The sequence below is a fragment of the Hemicordylus capensis genome, chromosome 2, assembly GCF_027244095.1.
Source record: "Hemicordylus capensis ecotype Gifberg chromosome 2, rHemCap1.1.pri, whole genome shotgun sequence".
Classification (NCBI taxonomy): domain Eukaryota; kingdom Metazoa; phylum Chordata; class Lepidosauria; order Squamata; family Cordylidae; genus Hemicordylus; species Hemicordylus capensis.
The window spans coordinates 257,597,074-257,616,957 of NC_069658.1; the positions used below are offsets into that span (position 1 = coordinate 257,597,074).

At 47.8% G+C, this 19,884-nt stretch overlaps 1 protein-coding gene and 1 long non-coding RNA gene across 6 annotated transcripts in view; both read right to left on the bottom strand.

The window, feature by feature from the left end:
- LY6G6F (lymphocyte antigen 6 family member G6F) overlaps positions 1 to 15,344 on the bottom strand; it is a 29,617-nt gene extending 14,273 nt beyond the window's left edge. For 4 of the 5 annotated variants that reach the window (XR_008314554.1, XR_008314555.1, XM_053288292.1 and 1 more), the window contains exons 1-2: positions 15,217 to 15,344; positions 3,354 to 3,641 (exon numbers count right to left, since the gene is read on the bottom strand). Coding sequence is in view for 3 of the 5 variants with exons in the window: in XM_053288292.1 (XP_053144267.1) it covers positions 3,354 to 3,641; positions 15,217 to 15,301 (373 nt within the window). In the remaining 2 variants the exon portion in view is untranslated. Of the gene's footprint in view, positions 1 to 3,353; positions 3,642 to 13,401; positions 13,520 to 15,216 lie in introns of those variants that run through there. The other variant, XM_053288293.1, reaches the window with a different exon arrangement.
- A 1,468-nt stretch (positions 15,345 to 16,812) lies between these two features.
- On the bottom strand, positions 16,813 to 18,438 carry LOC128347741 (uncharacterized). Its single transcript, XR_008317689.1, has 2 exons — positions 18,378 to 18,438; positions 16,813 to 17,572 (listed from the first exon to the last, which is right to left on the bottom strand). It is a non-coding gene; the product is annotated as an uncharacterized LOC128347741 (long non-coding RNA).
- Between the last annotated feature and the right edge of the window lie 1,446 nt (positions 18,439 to 19,884).

Genomic DNA, 19,884 nt, shown 5'->3' on the forward strand with positions numbered 1-19,884 from the left:
CTGACCCTGGGCAAAGTCCACAGACATGCAGAGACCCAGGCTGAACATTTTCTAGTCTTGGTCAACAGTAAAACCTTTTCATGGGGAGGGCAGGGTTGGCCCATCCACTAGGCAGACCTAAGCAGTCACCTGGGGCATCAGTTCTTGGGGGACACATAACCAGTGCCAGAATATAGCACTGCCAATAATTCTTCCTCTCCCTCTTGTATTACACTCCTGAAGTACTGCATGGTGGTAGAAGAAGGTAATGTGTAATTCTGCACCCTGCTCCCCAAAAGGCCTACACATTCTGCATCCCCCGCAATACAGTCTTCTTTGATCACTGTACCTCAGCCCCGAAAACATAGCTAGCTGCATAAGCTGCTGCTCAACCTCTCTTGCATATGAATTGCCTGCCTCGGCATTCATTTCCCAAAAAGAAATGGTCTCAGACTTCCAAATTAACAGCAGCATTTTTTCATCAATGAAATGTTAGAATGTTGCCCCCATAAGACTGGGAACTCTCTCTCAGTGTATCCCCAAACCAGCGTGGGCTAGCCATTCGCTGGTTATCTGCACAGGTAGGTCACTGGCTCTCATGACTGAACAGCTTGTGGGGCTCAGGTTAAGGCTGGAGCCCCATACTTCTCAGCTTAGGGTGAGGGGCACAAAAATCAAACTTTGCCTAAGGCACTGAAACCCCTAGGGCTAGAGACCCTGGGAGGGGGCAGGAGAGAGAGTTCCAGCTGCAGAGGGCAAGGAAAAGAGCATTTCTTCTGATCATGTTTCTCAGCTCCCCTTTTCAACTCAGGCATATTGGCTGTCCCTTGCACCTAAGCAAATATAAAGGGCTATGGGGCTCCCTTTTCTCTGCACTGTTGCAGAAAACCTCAACCTTTTCCATTCGTTTTCCAACAGCACTGCCAAGGGGAAGCAGCTCACAATTTGCCAAGACAAACTAAGGGGGGAAGGGAGCCTTCTGCCCCAGACCCTTCTCAGAGTTTCCCAACCTTGGGTCCCCAGATGTTACTGGACTACAACTCCCATCATCCCCAGGCTGGGGATGGAAATTGTATGGAAATTGTAGTCCAACATCTTTGTTTAATGCTTGCTACTGCAAGACTGGAAATGACACTAGAATGACCATGGCGGAATTAAAGGAAGCTGTACAAGATAGGACGGCATAGAGTGCATTGATCCATAGAGTGACCCAGAGTCGGACACGACTGAACGGATAGAGAGAGGGAGACTGCAAGACTAGCTCTCCATCCCCAAGGTTGTTGGAAATTGTAGTCCAACAACAGGCAGGGGATGATGGGAGTTGTAATCCAACCTCATCTGAAGACCCAAAGTTGGGAACCACCTCTATAGGTCATGCTGCTGGGGTGGGGGTGGGGGTGTAAAAGGACACAACAAACCAGTCAGTCAGTCATCCTTTACTGTGGTCATAGACCAGTACTTAGTAAAACATACATACTTACAAAAAACTCGACACAACAAACCAAGAGCTTAGAAAATCTGCTCACTCTCCCACCACCCAGCACATTCAGCCACTCATACTTTTGCTTAAAACTCACATTCGCCAGGCTAGGAATATTGATGTACAAGAGTGTAAAAGTTGATACATTGGTGATGCAATGTGCATATTGACACTTCAGTTCTCTTCACAAAAGACCTTTTATTGTTCAAAAATCAATTCCTGTAGAAAGTTCGTATAAATCAATTTAAAATGTTTCAGTGTACACGCCATCATCAGTTTACGGTCAAACACAGAAAAAGACCTCTGCTGTTGCCCAGCTGCTAAATTCCTTAACCAGATAACACTCTGTTCCGTGACTGGCGGAGAGATAATGAGAGAAGAGGGAAGGAGGGGGCGGGAGGGGAATCAGATGATTTTTCTCACAGGCTCATGAATCTTATAGCAGCAACAGTCAGTGCTTCTCGTCTGTGCAATAAAGGATCTTTTTTTGAAGAGAACCAAGAGTGTAAATGGTCTCATGCATACATTAGACCGCTCTCACACATCTGGCAACATCTGTATTTTAATGGCTGATAGTCACTTTCAGAGCAGACCTGGCTGAGAGGCAGGGTAATACACCAGGGTGAAATACTATAGGTTAGGGTATATAGAGAGCAACCCTTGTATACCTGACAGATAGAAACCCTGTTCAGGCATTATACTATACATGTGTTCAGGTTTCGTGCTCATGTTTTTGTGTGAATGACTCTACACGTGTTCACTTTAAAAGAGAATCTGGGTATAGGTCTCTCAGATGCATGCTACGGTTAGGAAGCATACTACTGCACATGTGTTGGGCTTAGGTGTGAATAACTGTACATGCATACAGATCTATAGTATTAGGGTTATGGATCTTTGTATACCACTTTTCAACCAAAAATGTTCCCAAAATAGTTTACACAGAAAAAGACATAAGATAATTCTCTGTCCCAAAAGGGTCCACAATCAAAAAATAAATACAAGGTAATCAACCCCCAACAACCACTGGAAGAATACTGTGGGGGGAATGAATAGGAAGGGACAGTTGCTCTCTGTCAAATATAAAATAACCACCACTTTAAAAAGTGCCCAGCTGCAAGGTAACTTCCTTTCTCATATCCCATTATGATTGCTATACAGTGTGCCAAAATGGCTATTCCTTAGACAGGGACTTAATTTAGACAAAGCACACACCACTGGGGGATGTTGGGGCTTGAGATACAAGCAAACTCATACAAATACACTCCAAAAGGAGTCATCCTGATAGCTCAACAGGTGTGTAAAATAATAAAGTGGGGGGCAGGGGAGAGGACTGTGAACATGCCCTGGCATTTGGCCAGAGGAACCAAGAAAACTGGCAGTCCTTTTTTTCTTTTTCCTGTCCAGTCAGCAGCCCAGTAGGAAAGGGTACTGAAGTTAGGGCTGCTAAGCTGCAAGAAACCTGGATTCAAATTAAGCCATTCTCCTAACTCTGACCTCCTTTTCTTTGGAAGGCAGCTGCTAGACTGCTGACCTGAGCATTTTCGGAGTGGTATGTAAAACATCCTGCAGATATGTTCCTTAGCTGCCAGTTTATTTTCAATATATTTATCATTTTGTGTCTCTGGGCATTTCCCCTGAAATCCACTCTAAAGAGCCCATGTAGGCAAAAGAACAGGATGAGCAGAAATAAATAATAAATATTTGACATGCTGTTTTGATTTATTTATTCATTTATTTAACATGTTTCTATACTGCTTTTCTAAAGCAATTTTCACAAAGAGGTTTACAACGTTGTAAGTGGCCCTGGTTACCTAGGCAGCCTGCCCCCTACTACCTTCTCCTAGGCATTGCTGACTTTATTAATATAGTGATTGATATATTAATTTTCACTCACCTGTGACAACCACTAGATCGTAATACTTCTGTTGGAGCTGTTCACACCAGTATCTACCAGTATCGCTGTCTGTCACATTGTGGAAGTGAAGGGAGTAATTCTGAAGCATCTCAAGGCGGCTCCAGGCATCCGGGCCACGCCATACCTTCTTGCCTGCCTTTTTGAGAAAGAGTTTCTTTGTTCCATTGTAGCTGTCGTAGTACCACCAGCTCACTTCCTTGCCTTGCTCAGAACAGGGTGGACATGGACATGGCAGTTCCGTTGAAGAGCCTTTCTCTGCATAAAAAGCTTTTGGGAAGGAAAGGCTTAGTGAACGCCAGGCCCAAAAATGGCAGAAGGCATGAGAAACTAACTGATAGGCAGAAACAGATGAGCTATTCCCTGCTAGAAGAGCCAGAACTAGAGTCCAACCAGGACTAAAGTGAGGGTGCACTTGGACAGAGACCCAGAACAAATATCATGTTACAAAGGTCATGCAAGATATTGACTAGGGATACGACCTGATTGAAGACATCGTAACCAGTTAATCATATGAGCTTTAGCCGATTCATTAATTCATCAGATTTACACATGAATAAAAAGAATAGCTCTGAAGCCAAAACATGCAAAGCTTAGCTGTTGCCTTCAGGCCATGCTCTATCTGTCTATGCTGTGGTGTTTCTCTGCAGTTTTGGAAGGAGGTCCTTTCTAGCCCTACCTGGAGATACAGGGGCGTAACTACTATTAGGCAAGGGGAGGCGGTTGCCTGGGGGCCCCCATGCCTCAAGGCCCCCCCCCCAGAGGCAAGTCACATGACTATATAGTGTGAAGTGTGTGTGTATCAGAAGGGGCCCATTTTAAAATTTTGTCTCTGAGCCCACTCCAGCCTTGTTACGCCCCTGTGGAGATAGATAGATAGATAGATAGATAGATAGATAGATAGATAGATAGATAGATAGATAGATAGATAGATAGATAGGAAGCTGCCATATACCGAGTCAGACCTTTGGCCTATCTAGGTCAGTATTGTCTACACAGACTGGCAGTGGCTTCTCCAAGGTTGCAGGCAGGAATCTCTCTCTGCCCTATCTTGGAGATGCTAGGGAGGGAACATGGAACCTAGATGCTGTTCTCCATCCCCTGAGGGGAATATCTTACAGTGCTCATGTGTAGTCTCCCATTCAAATGCGACCAGGGTAGACTCTGCTTTGCTAAGGGGACAAGTCATGCTGGCTACCATAAGACCAGCTCTTCTCTCAGATAGATAGATAGATAGATAGATAGATTGATTGATTGATTGATTGATTGATTGATTTAGCATTTATATGCTGCCCACTCATAATGGCTCTATGTGGTTCAAAACAAAGAAAAACAAAACAAATATTTTTTTAAAAATCAAAATCAGTCAATTTAAACAATTTAGAACCACTAAAAGCCAGGCATCATCTCATACTCATACTGCGCAGAAGGAGGCAGTGGTAAACCTACCAAAGGCAACCACAGGGCTCTGTGGTCTCCAGGAGTCAAAACCGACTTGATGGCACACTTTACTTTAAAAGCCAGGCTAAAGAAATGTCCAAAGCCTGAACCTGGGACTGTCTGCATGCAAAGCATGTTCCCCTAGCCCTGAGCCAAACATATTGTATTTGTTTTAGGTGGTACATCTGAATGTCATTGCAGACATCTTCTTGGAAGAGGCATTCCATCATGTATATGAGAGAAGGGGAAGATGCCTCTGCTAATATGGGTCCTTGCCATCTGCAGTTCCTGTAAGAGTATCAAAAATAATAATTTAAAAGTAAAGGTAAAGTGTGCCATCGAGTCAGTGTCGACTCCTGGCAACCACAGAGCCCTGTGGTTGTCTTTAGTAGAATACAGGAGGGGTTCATCATTGCATCCTCCCGTGCAGTACGAGATGATGCCTTTCAGCATCTTCCTATATCGCTGCTGCCCGATATAGCTGTTTCCCATAGTCTGGGAAACATACCAGCGGGATTCGAACCGGGAACCTTATGCTTGCTAATCAACTCCGTTTCCCCACTGCACCATTAGGTGGTGCGCCCCACTTAATTGAGGCTCCTTTATCATCGCTAAAAGGGTTGAATCGATTAATCTAACCGATTCATTTTAGATTGTGAGCCCTTTGGAGACAGAGGACCTCATTGTTTTATTTGTTCTATGTAAACCACTTTGAGAAGTTTTTTTGTTGAAAAGTGGTCAAGTAATAGTAATCATAATAACTGGTTCAAAAGAACAGCCTGGATATAATTAAAACAATATGTAATGTCTTCTTGCTCAGAAGCTGAGTAGGGGCAGCACGTTAGACAGAATGGCACCATTACTATTAATCAGTGGTCCTGTACTGCAGCCTAACAGGAAAACACATTTAGCCATCGTGTTTTAGACACCGCGAAGGGGCCTAGTGTTTCAGGCCTTAGTTAAAGGGTTTCACTCTGACTTCCCCCCTCCAAATTCAAAAGAAAAAGTCAAATGCCAATGATCCAAATTGTTTTGACTGGGAGGGAAGAAGTGAAGGCCATGCACAGAGTGCAAAACAACAGGTGCTGTTCTCAGCAAAAATAGGGACCCACATAGAAATGTACAAAATGGCTTTCCTTAGGTCCACTTTTAGTCACTTGAGAGCAAATACCCACCAGTTCCATTTTCCATGATATATCCATAACAATCGTGTTCCATATCAATAGTGAGGGTCAGAGGGGAGAAGGCTGAGAGGTGGTATCCCCAGGGACAGGCCCACTGCATCTGGTGCAATGCTCAATGATTCCATGATAGGCCCAAGGCACTGCACAAATGTTTTTTATGTTCAGTGTACTTATTGATTTTGTATGCTGCTTTTTACCATAAGGCCCCAAACAGTAACATGAGTATGGGATTTAAGAGTGAAGGAACACTTCACACAACAAATATCCTCACAAGTGTTGCTTGCTGAGTGTTGCTGCATTAGGGCCCCTCATCAAACATTGTGGGGTGGGAAATTTAAAACGGCATGTGGTGCACTCCCTCCAGCTGAGTCCCAGTGCTTTTGCTCCCAATCAGTGTCATGGGAAGGGGAAGGAGAGGCAGTGGAGAAAGCACCAGGACCTTGCTGGGGAGCATATGTAAGAACACAAGATCAGCCCTGCTGGATCGGGCCCAAGGCCCATCTAGTGCAGCATCCTTGAGGCAGACTCAGTTTTATGGTCAAGAAATGGTTAAAGAAGGTCTGCATAAACCAAGCTGCTCTAATTGCAACTTGCTGGCAGCATAATAAACTCCTGTCCACTGTTGGTATGCAGGCAGGGGGCCCCTTGCTATCTGTAGATAACAAACTGCTGGTAGACACTTGCTCCAGGCCACAGCTGTAGGGAGTGAAATAGTTGTAGTGATATGCAGGGAGAAGGAGGGGGGGAATGCTTAAGTTATAGTTTAGTAGAGAAATTGTCTGATTGGTAGAAATTGTTAAGATGACGATTAATTGATGCTTACCAATGTATAGTACCCACTATATGTACATATAGTACCCACTATATGTAAATTGTTATGTGTATAAAAGGCGAGGCTGCAGTGTGATCGGGGTCGGGGTCTCAGCCTTTGGAAATTATTCCGCTGGGGCCATTTGCCGGCAAATAAAGAAATCTGCTTTCTCTCACCTTGGTGTCAGTCTCTGTCACAGAACCCGGGGAATTTCTGCTTCATTTCCTGGGGGCTCAGTCCAGGATTGGGGCCTCCTGCCCACTTGCCTTGAGTGCAAGTGTGTGGGGGGGCATCAGGCACCGCCCGTCGAGGAGAGCTAGGCGTGCCAGGGTTCCACTTGAACCTTGTTCAAATCGGTGGGTGGGTCAGGGAGCCCTCCTCCATCCTCAACGGCCTTGAAGGTGATCGCACCAACTGAGAGAAACCAGAACAGGGAACGGAGCTCTGCTGCAGGACCAGGTGAGACACTGCGATATTGCACCGGGACATTTGACCTCCTTCCTTAGAAGGAGAAGAGGAGACTGATCACCTCTTTCAGGGGCCCAAGTAGACTCCGTAGAGGGAGTCGAAACCACTGCCCAGGCTTGAGGGGAAGGGATAGTAGTGTGGCTGTGCGTGTGAATCTGACGGGTTGAGTGCGGATGACCTCTGATGAGCGCAGTTCCCAATCACGCAAGTGCATTTGGGTCGCTCAAGGGGGCTTTTGAATCAGCTCTTTTGTCTGTCACCCTGTGTGTGAACTGCCAGACCACCTTTACTGGCAGTCTGTTACACCCTTCCCTTCATTGTCTCTGTCTTTAATAGCTGTCTGAATCATGGGAGGGAAACCCACAAAGAGCACACCCCTAGACTGTATGCTAAAGAACTTCAAGTCAGGCTTTAGGAAGGCAGGAGATTATGGGATCAACCTTGACCCTGGCCAACTAAAGATATTTTGTACCCAGAAGTGGCCACCCTCAACGTAGGGTGGCCCGCAGGAGGTAGTACAGACCCAGATGTAACCCAGAGGGTGTGGAATGAAGTTACAGGGGACCCAGGGCACCCAGACCAATACCCCTACATTGATTCCTGGCTGGTCCTTGTGACCAAACAACCCCCATGGCTCAGGAGCTGTTGCGAGCAACAGGCAGCCCTCTTCGTGGCCATGAGGGCAGGGGCCCAAATGTGGGGGAAAGGAGGGGAAACTACTAGAGACCCCCCATTAGCGCCGCCAGCCATCCTGTCGGCACCTCCCCTGCCTCCTGACGAACCTGTCTATCCCCCGCCACCTTACCCGTTACTGGCTGCGCCCCAATGGGCTGAGGCCGGGGGGACCGGAGCATCAGAGAAATCATCAGGTGCAGAGGCAGCACCTGCCCGGGTCCCTGAAGAGGAACCAGAAGAGGCCCCAGGACCCTTGATTCAGCTCTCCCCCTTGTCCACCCGGGCCCAGAAAAAGAAGATGGGGGCGATCTTCCCAGATTCACCGGTCACCCAGGCCCTACTGCGAGAAGTACCAGGTCCCTTCTATTATGATGGCCAGGGGTCCCTACAACCTGGGCCCCCAGCTCTCCAGTATACTTCTTTCACTACTACTGACCTCCATTGGAAGACTCACAACCCCTCCTTCATGGAGAAACCCCAGGCCTTGGTGGACCTCCTGATCAGCATCATGCAGACCCACAACCCCACCTGGGGAGATTGCCAGCAACTCCTCATGAGCCTTTTCAGCACTGAGGAGAGACACCAAATCTTTGAAGCAGCGCGTAAAAGGCTGCGGGACACTGCCCCAGCAGATACCAATGATGCCACCGCCTATGCAGCTCAGCTCCTTCCAGATGTGGATCCCAAATGGGACCCCAATGATGCCACTCACTTGGGGTGCCTCAAGAAATATAGGGAGGCCCTGATCGAGGGTCTCAAGGCTTCCGCTAAGAGACCAATCAATATGACCAAGCTCTCTGAAGTCATACAGAAGCCCGATGAACATCCGGCGTCTTTCCTCGAGCGCCTGTTTGAGGCATATCGTCTCTACACCCCCTTCAATCCAGAGAGCCCAGAGAACCAGAATATGGTGAACACTACCTTTGTCACCCAAGCCGCCCCTGACATTAGAAGAAAGCTGCAGAAGCAAGAGGGTTTTGCAGGGATGAACCCTACCCAGCTGATGGCCATCGCCAACAGGGTCTACATGAATAGGGATACTGAAGAGAAGCGCGAAAAGGCCCGTGGCCAGAGGCAAAAGGCTAGCCTTTTGGCGGCTGCCATCTCAGACGGCATGGGCAACATGGGCGAGAGGAGGCGCGGACCAGAACGCAGAGAGGCTACAAGGGAGGAGGGCAAGGGATGTAGAAGGAGGGTCACTGGAAGAATGAATGCCCCAAGAGAAACTGGGAACCCCGGGATGGGAGGCCCAGCGACCGCAACACAAGCTGTGGCAGAGGGATACCATAGGGACGGGTGATGGATGGCCACTATCAGAGGGGCCCCGAGTGGCAGGAGCCGGGAGATTTTGTTGGCCTGGCCACCTGGGAGGAAGACTAGGACAGACCAGGCGGAGTGTATCCAGGGCGCTAATGACCTCCTGAGACTCCTCTGGACAAGTGGGTACCGAGTCTCGAGAGCCAAGGCCCAAGTCTGCCAGGACCGTGTAAAATACTTGGGGTTCCACATCTCCCAAGGCCAGCGGGAATTGGGACACAGTAGGAAGGAGGTGGTTTGTTCTCTGCCCCAACCCAAAACCAGGAAGGCTCTGAGGGAATTTCTGGGAACGGCTGGGTTCTGTCGAATCTGGATCCTTAACTTTGCTGAATTGGCCAGACCGCTCTATGAGTCCACAAAGGGGGGCAACAAAATGCCTTTTGAGTGGGCCAAGGAACAGGCTACTGCCTTCCGGGCTATCAAGACTGCTCTTCTATCCGCACTGGCCCTGGGACTTCCAGACATGGAAAAGCCGTTCCATCTCTTTGTCCATGAGAAGTCAGGCCTCGCCCTGGGGGTCCTCACCCAAGACACAGGGTCATGGAAGTGACCAGTAGCCTACCTCTCCAAGCAAATAGATCCAGTAGCCAAGGGGTGGCCGCCATGTCTGCGTGCCATCGCAGCCACTGCACTGCTGGTCCAAGAAGCTGATAAGTTGGCCCTAGGTCAGAATATGACAGTTTATGTGCCCCATGAATTAGTCACTCTGGTGGAATATCGAGGGCATCACTGGTTCACCAACCAACGCATGCTGAAATACCAGGGCTTACTTTGTGAGAATCCGCGTATCACCTTACGCACTGTTACCACCCTTAATCCAGCCACCCTACTCCCCACTGGGGGAGACACAAGGCACCATGACTGTGTGGAGACCATGGACCAGGTCTACTCCTCCCGGCCAGACCTGAAGGACCAGCCCTGGCAGAATCCAGATGCAGAGTACTACACAGATGGCAGTAGTTTTCTGTCTCCCCAGGGGCAGCGTAGGGCAGGCTATGCAGTTGTCACCATTGCTAAAACAGTTGAGGCTGCACCTCTCCCTGAGGGAACCTCCGCACAGAAGGCCGAGCTAATTGCCCTGACAAGGGCCCTCAAACTGGCGGATGGGCTGACAGCCAACATCTATACAGACAGCAGATACGCATTCTTGACTCTACAGGCCCACGGAGGCCTATACAAGGAGAGGGGCCTCATCAACGCAGGGGGCCAGAAGATAAAACACGGTGAGGAGATCCTCCGCCTCCTCAAGGTTGTTTGGTGTCCCCAGCAAGTGGCTGTCATGCACTGCCGAGGCCACCAAAGGGGGGATGGCAGGATTGCACGAGGCAACCGGAGGGCTGACCAGGCAGCCAGAAGAGCGGCTGAGGATCTACTCAAAGCAGATCCAGTCTGACAGGGGGCCCTGTTGTCCAAACCCCTCGACCTCTGGGATGAACTCAGGTGGCTGAATCAGGAGCCGGGGGTGAGCCAGGGACCAGGGGGCTGGTTCCATCTGCCAGACAACAGGCCGGTAGTGCCCAGAGGGTTGGGACACGCTTTGGTAGAACACTACCATCAGTCCACCCATATGGGAAAACGGCCCTTGTGAGGCTACTGCAGAAGTCCCTATATATCCACAACTTGTTTGCTTTAGTGGAAAAAGCTTGTGCACGTTGCATGACGTGTCAGGACGAATCCTAGACAGGGGCCCATTGTGCCCCCCGGGGTTCAGGCAGTAGGGGCAGCCCCATTTGATAATATCCAAATTGACTTCACTGATCTCCGTTCGCCATGTCCTTGTTCTTGTTTGCACCCACACGGGGTGGGTTGAGGCGTTCCCTACACGCACAGAAAAGGAGAGAGAGGTCACTAAGGTCCTGCTAGAAGAGGTCATACCAAGATTTGGCCTCCCCCTCACAACTGGGTCCGACAATGGGCCCTCGTTTTTTGCCAGGATCATCTAGCAGGTAGCCCAGGCCCTCCAAATTACCTGGAAACTCCATACAAGCTATAGGCCCCAATCCTCAGCGAGAGTGGAACGTATGAACAGGACAATCAAGACCCAATTGGTCAAATTATGCCAGGAGACCCACTTGACCTGGCCAAAATTGCTCCCCATAGTCCTTTTCCGCATCAGGACCAGGCCAGTTAAATCCACAGGCATCTCCCCGTTTGAGGCCCTGTATGGGAGGCCTCCACCCATTGTTTCCCGAGTGACCCCTGATCTGACCCAACTGGGGAACACTATAGTGGCAGGCCAGATCCAACAGCTGGGGAGCCGATTCAGGGACCTAAACCAGTGTATCCAGGAATGAATCCCAGTCTCCTTGATGCCCACAGTGCAACCGTTCCAGCCAGGGGACCGAGTGTGGGTAAAGGAATGGGACAGGCAGCCCCTCAGGCCCCTCTGGAAGGGCCCTTATACAGTACTATTGGCCACCCTGACAGCTGTCAAGGTGGAGGGGATTGCTGCCTGGATCCACTGGTCCTGCCTAAAACTGGCACCACATGAGTAGACCACTGAATTAGATCCTAAAAGCCCACTCTGACTCTGACTCTGACTCCACCGCAGGTGCCCTCAAACCCCAGGCCAACCAGAAGGAACCGAGGCAGTAGGTGATACCTTTGCTCCCCGCCGACCGGGACTGGCAGTGGACACAGGTCAAGATTCTGAGCGTCGGCTCCCTGCTTCAGTCCCACCAGAAGCAGATAGATCTACGCACGGAGGAAGAAGCCAGCACCACTGGATCCTATGACTGGCTCCCCCGGTCTATCTTCAGTTACTGTAAACCTACATCCCGCTCCCCCAGACTCCCCAGGGGCCCTAGTGTCTGTTAGGTTTGGCTGGGTGGCCAATGTACCCGCCTATAATAACAAATGAGACTTCCCTGGCTCTCAGCCTCCTAGCCAAAACTAACACCCAGCTCCGCACGGCAGTGTACCAGAACCGCCTAGCACTTGATTATCTGCTAGCAATGGAGGGCAGGGTATGTGGCAAATTTAATCTCTCCAATTGTTGTATCCAGATAAATGACCAAGGGAAAGCCATAGAGGAGATCATGGATCACATGTGCAAACTAGCACATGTTCCTGCCCAGACCTGGCAGGGTCTAGACACCTCTGATTGGTTTGGGGATTGGTTTGAGTCCATGGGAGGTTTGAAAACAATGGTGGGGGGAATTCTGATATTGCTGCTGGGCTGCACACTGATACCTTGTATACTGCCCCTGCTCCTCTCCTCAGGGCAACGGGCCCTTGAGTCAATGGTGGAACAAAAGACAGCTGTTCACCTCCTGCCTTTGTACCACGCACTGTCCACCAGGGACAATGGGCCGGTAGGTGCTGCTTCGGGTGGCAAAGGGGGGGGGGGGTGAGGCAGACTCAGTTTTATGGTCAAGAAATGGTTAAAGAAGGTCTGCATAAACCAAGCTGCTCTAATTGCAACTTGCTGGCAGCATAATAAACTCCTGTCCACTGTTGGTATGCAGGCAGGGGGCCCCTTGCTATCTGTAGATAACAAACTGCTGGTAGACACTTGCTCAAGGCCACAGCTGTAGGGAGTGAAATAGTTGTAGTGATATGCAGGGAGAAGGAGGGGGGGAATGCTTAAGTTATAGTTTAGTAGAGAAATTGTCTGATTGGTAGAAATTGTTAAGATGACGATTAAGTGATGCTTACCAATGAGAATTGTACCCACTATATGTAAATTGTTATGTGTATAAAAGGCGAGGCCGCAGTGTGATCGGGGGTCTCAGCCTTTTGAAATTATTCCGCTGGGGCCATTTGCCGGCAAATAAAGAAATCTGCTTTCTCTCACCTTGGTGTCAGTCTCTGTCACAAAACTCGGGGAATTTCTGCTTCATCCTGTTTCACACAGTGGCCCACCAGATGCCTCCTCTTGGTGGGGAGCCCCAACTGGGGAGTTAGGTCAGTGCTGTGGCCTCCCCAATGTGTGGTCACCCATTCTGCTTTTCCCCTTATCACTGCTGCCTACCACCTCTCCTCCTCCCAAGTTGTTTCTCCCCTTTTGCTACCACCACTGCCACTGCCCCATAAGGCAACATGGAGGGCATCACCACTGAAAGGGGTTCACCAGAGAGTTAGTTTTTCCCAGGGTCCCCTCAGAACTTGAACCAATCTATCCCCCCAGTAATACCTCCTTCGCGGTGGTCTCTCTCTCTCCCCGCTACTTCTTCTTCCCTAAATTTAGCAGGACTTATTCCCAAGTAGACATGCATCAGAGGTTCATAGCTCCGATTCTATACATTGTTACCTGAGAAAAAGTACAATTAAACTGACTGCTGAGTAAATATGCATAGATGATCAGAATGTAACTCTTGTTAACAAGTGCAAAGACCTAACATCTGAGTTGCTAATGTTTTTGTACTGCCCTACCCCCATCTCTCTCTATATATTTCTCTTAGGCGTACCCGTCACTAATCCTATATGTGGCAGCTCTCATGAGAGTTCGCGAGCAGCTGCTGGATGGTGATGGGGACAGGCAGGAGGGAAGAAAATGGTGGTGTCTGCGGTCGGGCCGGGGGCCCAGCAGGGGGTGGGGGGCGGCCAGCCAGCCAGCTGGCGGGTAGGCAGAGAAAACAGTGATGGCAGGCGGGCAGAAGAAGATGGCGGAAGCCAGGCGGGAAGAAAACAATGATGGTGGTGGGAGAAGGCAGGGGGGAAGTGGGGCGGGCAGGCAGGGGGGAAGTGGGGTGGGCGGGCAGGTGGGAAGTGGGGTGGGCGGTCAGGGGGGAGCAGAGGTGAACTAGAGGCACAGATGTTCTGCACCAGACCCAACTAGTTTTCTTCATATTTCATTTATATTTATATTTATAACACAAAGAAGAGTATATATAGGATTTCTAGGTGGTGAGTCTCTTCTCCAAGCAGTGACCAAACCCTTTTAACTTCAGCAAAGACAGCACATCATATGCCTTAAACCAAGGATTCTCAAACTTGAGTCCATAGAAGTTGCTAGACTAGAACCCCCATCATCCCCAGCCACAATAACCTTTGGCAATTGTGGCTGTGGATGATGGGAGTTGTAGTCCAGCAACATCTGCAGACCCAAGTGTGGGAACCCTTGGCAGGCAGTTGCCTGACAACTATAGATTCAGCTGGTGAAGCTTGTCTTGACATAGAGAGGAAGTTATTGAGGAAAGTGTCATATACTTAATTTCTCCGTGTCAAGCTCCTTGACACAGGAACAGGGTAAGCAAAATATTGAAAGCCCTACTAAAGCTGTTTCCCAAACTTTCACTAAAATGTAGTTACTCCTTGAAGGGTAACTGGATAACCTGATACAAAGAAGGTCAAGACTGCTCTACCTGATACAACTTTTCTCACCCCTACCTTAAGGACAGCAACCTAATGGTGCAACAGGGAAATGACCTGATTAGCAAGCCAGAGGTTGCCGGTTTGAATCCCCACTGGTATGTTTCCCAGACTATGGGAACACATATATCGGGCAGCAGCAATATAGGAAGATGCTGAAAGGCATCATCTCATACTGCATGGGAGATGGCAATGGTAAACCCCTCCTGTATTTTACCAAAGGCAACCACAGGGCTCTGTGGTCACCAGGAGTCGACACCGACTTGACGGCACACTTTACCTTTACCTTAAACACACCTGTTTCCTTTGCCTCTGATCATGCTAGGTGACAATGTTGCCACCAAATCCCTTGTTTTAAGGTTTCTAGCTGCAACCTGGAGGAATAGATGGAAGAAACCATACCCGCTTCACGGGGAAATATAAATGTACAGTGCAGATCTCTAGGGTGCAACCTGGCCATTGCGGAATATCACTTAATCTCTCCCCTCTTAGCATCCAAACCCCAGATACATGGAACTTTTAAGAACAGGCACCACACACTCACAGCCCCCTAAAGCTCCATCTTTTGGTGTTCTTGCCAACCCTTTTGCTTCCCCTCAAGACTAATGACATTCAAAAGGGAATATTTAGCTCTTACTTTCTGCTGTACAGAGGCGCAAAGACAAGAAGATGACAGCCAGTGCACTGATGTCAGCCATGGAGCATCGAAGAACAGCAATCATTTGGGAGAGATTATTCTGGTTGGTCACTGCTGGAAACAGGGTCCAGGACAAGATAAATCCCTTGGTCTGACTCAGCAGAGCTCTTCTTATTGGGCTGTTATGCCCACATGTCCACATGTTCTTATGCCCACATGTCCTCTTCTACGTTATATTTACATTATTTATTTTTAAAAAACAACAACAGACCAAACTGTAATTAAAGCAGGAAGGCAAATAGGACATACATTGGGATATCTCTGCATCTGGCACATCCTGAGAGTGCTGGGTGGGGTGGCTTATTCAAAAGGACATGAATTAGAATATTGAGGGGAAAGGAAAGGGAAAGTCACTGGGGAGATAAAGTTCCATATTTAGCATATCACTCCAGAGACACAACATGTGCAGAAGGCTTCACCCACCAGATAAGAAACGGAGTATGCAATAATAGGCAATGCACCTTTGGCTCTCACTTCCAAACCGGCAACCAGGAGGGGGAGCATCAGCATCTGGCTCTCCCCCTCCTTCATCAAACAGTTGGTCAGAAACGCTTTCTTTTCTAAGGTGGGATTGGTCTGTACTACACTGGAGTGGAGTGGGTTATATTTATTTTACTGAACGCACGTTTTAACTGCTTTAAATATTGTATTGCAGTGCATTGCTAAAACTACTGACTGTTCCTTTAATAGCCCAAGTTTGGTTGATATTTCACCAATGGGTGAATTCTGTATTCTCCACAGTGTTGCAAAGAAATCCCTTATCTTCTATAAGTAATTGTGCAGGACACAACTTTATTACTAACTAAAACATAGGCTAAGAAAATAATGAACAGACTAACAGTCTCTTAGGCAAAGAGAGGGAGAACCTCTCAGTTTGAATTCAGGACAGCAAGTGAGGAGCAGACAAACAAACCGAGACTCCTCCCCCAAGCCAGTACACTCAATACATTCAAATAGACATGCATGTCCTATACAAAGAGCAGAAACAATGCTTTAGCAAATCCCGACACAAAGAACCAATACTGCAGGTAGCAAAGCTGGTACTTCTGAAAGAAATCTACACATAATGGGAGAGCCTAATAAAGATATTACTCTGCTGTTACTTTTGGATTATTGTTCCCTAATTGACCAGAACTTCAGCTTCCTGCAGCTTTGTCACTTTTTGTATATTTGGAGAATACTTGACTTTAGCCATCCAGAAGGGGGATCCTAGCTATGGAGGAAGATGGCTTATTCCTACTTGATTTTATTCCTAGGTTTGATTTTATGGTAGTTTTAGTTTTATTTGTATACATACTGTTATATTTACTCTGTTTATTGTAATTCTGAATGGCTGTGTTATTGTCACTTCTGCTTCCGTTTGGCCTATGGCTGCAATAAAAGAACTACTACTACTACTGCTGCTCAAAATCAATTGTAAAATGACAGTTTATAAACACATGTTCAGAATAAAACAAAAACAGCTACAACAACTAAAAGGAGAGCTGTGGACAACTCATTGGCCAGAAGCCTGGATAAAAAAAGCAGTCATTGAAAGCCACTCTGAGTATTTTTAATGGAAAAATGGGGTATACATTTTAAACATAAATTGTGCAAATACACGTGATTGCATTCAGTTAGAACTCAGCTGAAACCTAAAGGGGAAGAGTGGCAATTCAGTCCCCAACTAGCAAAGCAAAACCAGTTTGGTAAAGCAACAAAGCAAGTGGTCTTGGGACAGTTATTTAGTATTGAAGAACTACAAGGGTTTATTTAAAGAAAAGGTTACAAACAAATGTGAAAAAGCCTGCAGCATAATTTCAGCTGTAGTTCTTGGCTGAAGAGAGATACCAAAACAAACCGCCATCTTTGGATAGACAACATGGAGATTAACACTGGAAGAACAAGGAGGGGAGGAGTCCAGCACGATTATCCATGACTCTAACCCCACTGTCATCACTATGAGACATTGCAGTTGAAAGCTGATGCTGCGAGGGTCCTAGCTCCAACAAAATCAAGGTTTTCTCTTCTATTACAGATGTTAAATTGACACATCAAAGCAAGGAAGCCTGCGCTAGTTCCAGCTACTGCTGCTGTGTACGGTCATTGTGTTTACTTTATCACAAACTGTACTTCTTGAATTTGTTAGCCTTTTGGTTGCACTGGTTACAGAGTGTTTTCACCCTTTATACTTTAAGCAAATAAGTGTTTGTGTTGCTGGTGGGGGATAATTTTATGAAGGAACTGTAGCCCCCTGTTGGACACCTGAGGAACTGGAGACTCTGGACAGAATTCTGGAGGGAGAAAAGTTGGAGTTCTGAGCAAGAGAGAAAAGAGAATAAATCACTCAATGTATGCACTATTTGTGTACAGTATATGCACATACAATTATGCAAGTGATGTTCAACACACGTTAAACTTCCTATTGTATCCTGCATTTGAGGCGGTCTTTAGAAGTACCCAAGTTCATCCAGATACCTGTGTAAGCAACGTCTGTGTATACAGCTTAAGAGAGATCTATCCAGAGCTTCGGGCTTCTGTCCTGTATTTTTACACCATATAACTAAGAGAGAGAGAGAGATTTAAGAAGTCTGCAACTGTATCCCAGGTTAAAGTAAAGTAAAGTTGTGCCATCGAGACGGTGTCGACTCCTGGTGACCGCGGAGCCATGTGGTTTTCTTTGGTAGAATAAAGGAGGGGTTTACCATTGCCATCTCCCACGCAGTATGAGATTATGCATCTTCCTATATCACTGCTGCCCAATATAGGTGTTTCCCATAGTCTGGGAAACATACCAGTGGTGATTCGAACCAGCTACCTCTTGCTCCCTAGGTAAGTTACTTCCCCGCTGTGCCTTTAGGTGGCGAAGTGAAGAAGCCACCTAATGGAGCAGTGGGGATGCAACTTGCCTAGGAAGCAAGAGGTTGCTAGTCCTGGTACTAGTATAAATAGTTCCATACACAAACACACACACACATACTAGAATTATAGTATATACTAGCAGACCCAGCGCAGAACGTCTGTGCCCTCTTCCCCCGGGCACCCGGCCCGCTCCCCCACCCCCGTTTCTGGCCGGCTTTCAAGCCAGCCCGGCCCCTCCCCTTCTGCTGCCACCTCCTCACCCTGGCGGCCGGCCCGCTGCTGCCTCCTCGCTGCTGCTGCCTCCCTGCCGCGGCTGGGCCCGCCCCCCCTTAACCTCCCCACCGTGGCCGCCATGGCTGCCATCTCACCACCTCCGCGGCCGGGCCCACCGCCGCCATCTCTCCGCCCCCGCGGCCAGGCCCGCCGCCGCCGCCTCCCCCTCCCCAATGTGGCCAGGCCCATTGCCGCCTCTCCTGCTTCTCCTCGCTGCCATGAGTCCGGCGAACAGCAGCCAACCGGCACCCAGCCTATCAGGTGCCTCCCTCGCCGGCACGCATAGCCTTGCCACATCCCTACGCATGGCTGGTGGCTGGCTAAGAGAATTAAGTATAATGATAGTTCTAGTACTAGTATATATGGAACTAGTATATATAAATCTGTTATTTTGTAAGGAGCTGTAAGGTTGGTAGTTTTTGGCTTGGTTGGTTTTTGGTTGGTTGGTTGGTTGGTTTTAGTGTGTGCTGTAACAAACTAAGTTAACTCCCTTCTAGAATTTGTCACCATGATTGACATCAGTCTCAGTTCAAAGAAAAGACAGTACTTTTTTGCAACACACATTCTTAACTTGTGGCATTTATTGCCATATAGAATTGCCACTCCCCCCCCCCAGTTCCTGTGTTTCTTCAAACACAGTTACTTGACAGTCGACTTTTATTATTTATTTACTATATTTTTATACCGCCTTTTTGCCTTGACAAAGGTACCCAAAGCAGTTTGCAATATTAAAAGAAGCAAATAACAGATTAATAAAACTTTATCTCAGGCTGTTGGTCTTTTCAGGAACTGAGGTCAAGAGCTCCCTGGCCTGGGTGCATCTTTTCTTTTGACATCACTGCTGGTACAAGCACCAGCTGCTGAATTTCCACCTGCCATTCAGCTGTCAACAGGCACAGGAATACTACCCTAAACAAGCTTGCAACCTTGAATCCCTGTGCTATATTATCCCTGTGCTATATTATTGTTTTATTTTATTTTTAAGGAAACAGGCACTCCTTGCAAACCTGAGCAACCCCTGCTAACTGGGCAAAGAGGCACCTTTTAACGTGGTGATTCTCTTTATTTAGCAGGGGGAGAGTAACTGGCCCTCTCCAGCCCCAGCACAGTACCTCAAGTGACTGTTGCTGGTGTCTATCTTGTGCTTCTTTTTAGATTGTGAGCCCTTTTGGGACAGGGATCCATCTTATTTGTTTATTATTTCTCTGTGTAAACCGCCCTGAGCCATTTTTGGAAGGGCGGTATAGAAATCAAATCAAATCAAATCAAATCAAATTAATAAATAAATAAACTAACTGGGATTCGTAATGATATGGACAGGCTCCCGAACCTTTAAGGAAATGTGATGAAAATGTGCCTTCTTGCGTATGTGCATAAAACCTAGAGAAGTGCTGGTCTTCTATGGATGTCATAAAAGAGCCTGTCTGACCCATTTTAATATTAGCAGTATATATGAGTGGGCAGAGGTTGCTTGAATGTTTTCTTTAAAAAAAT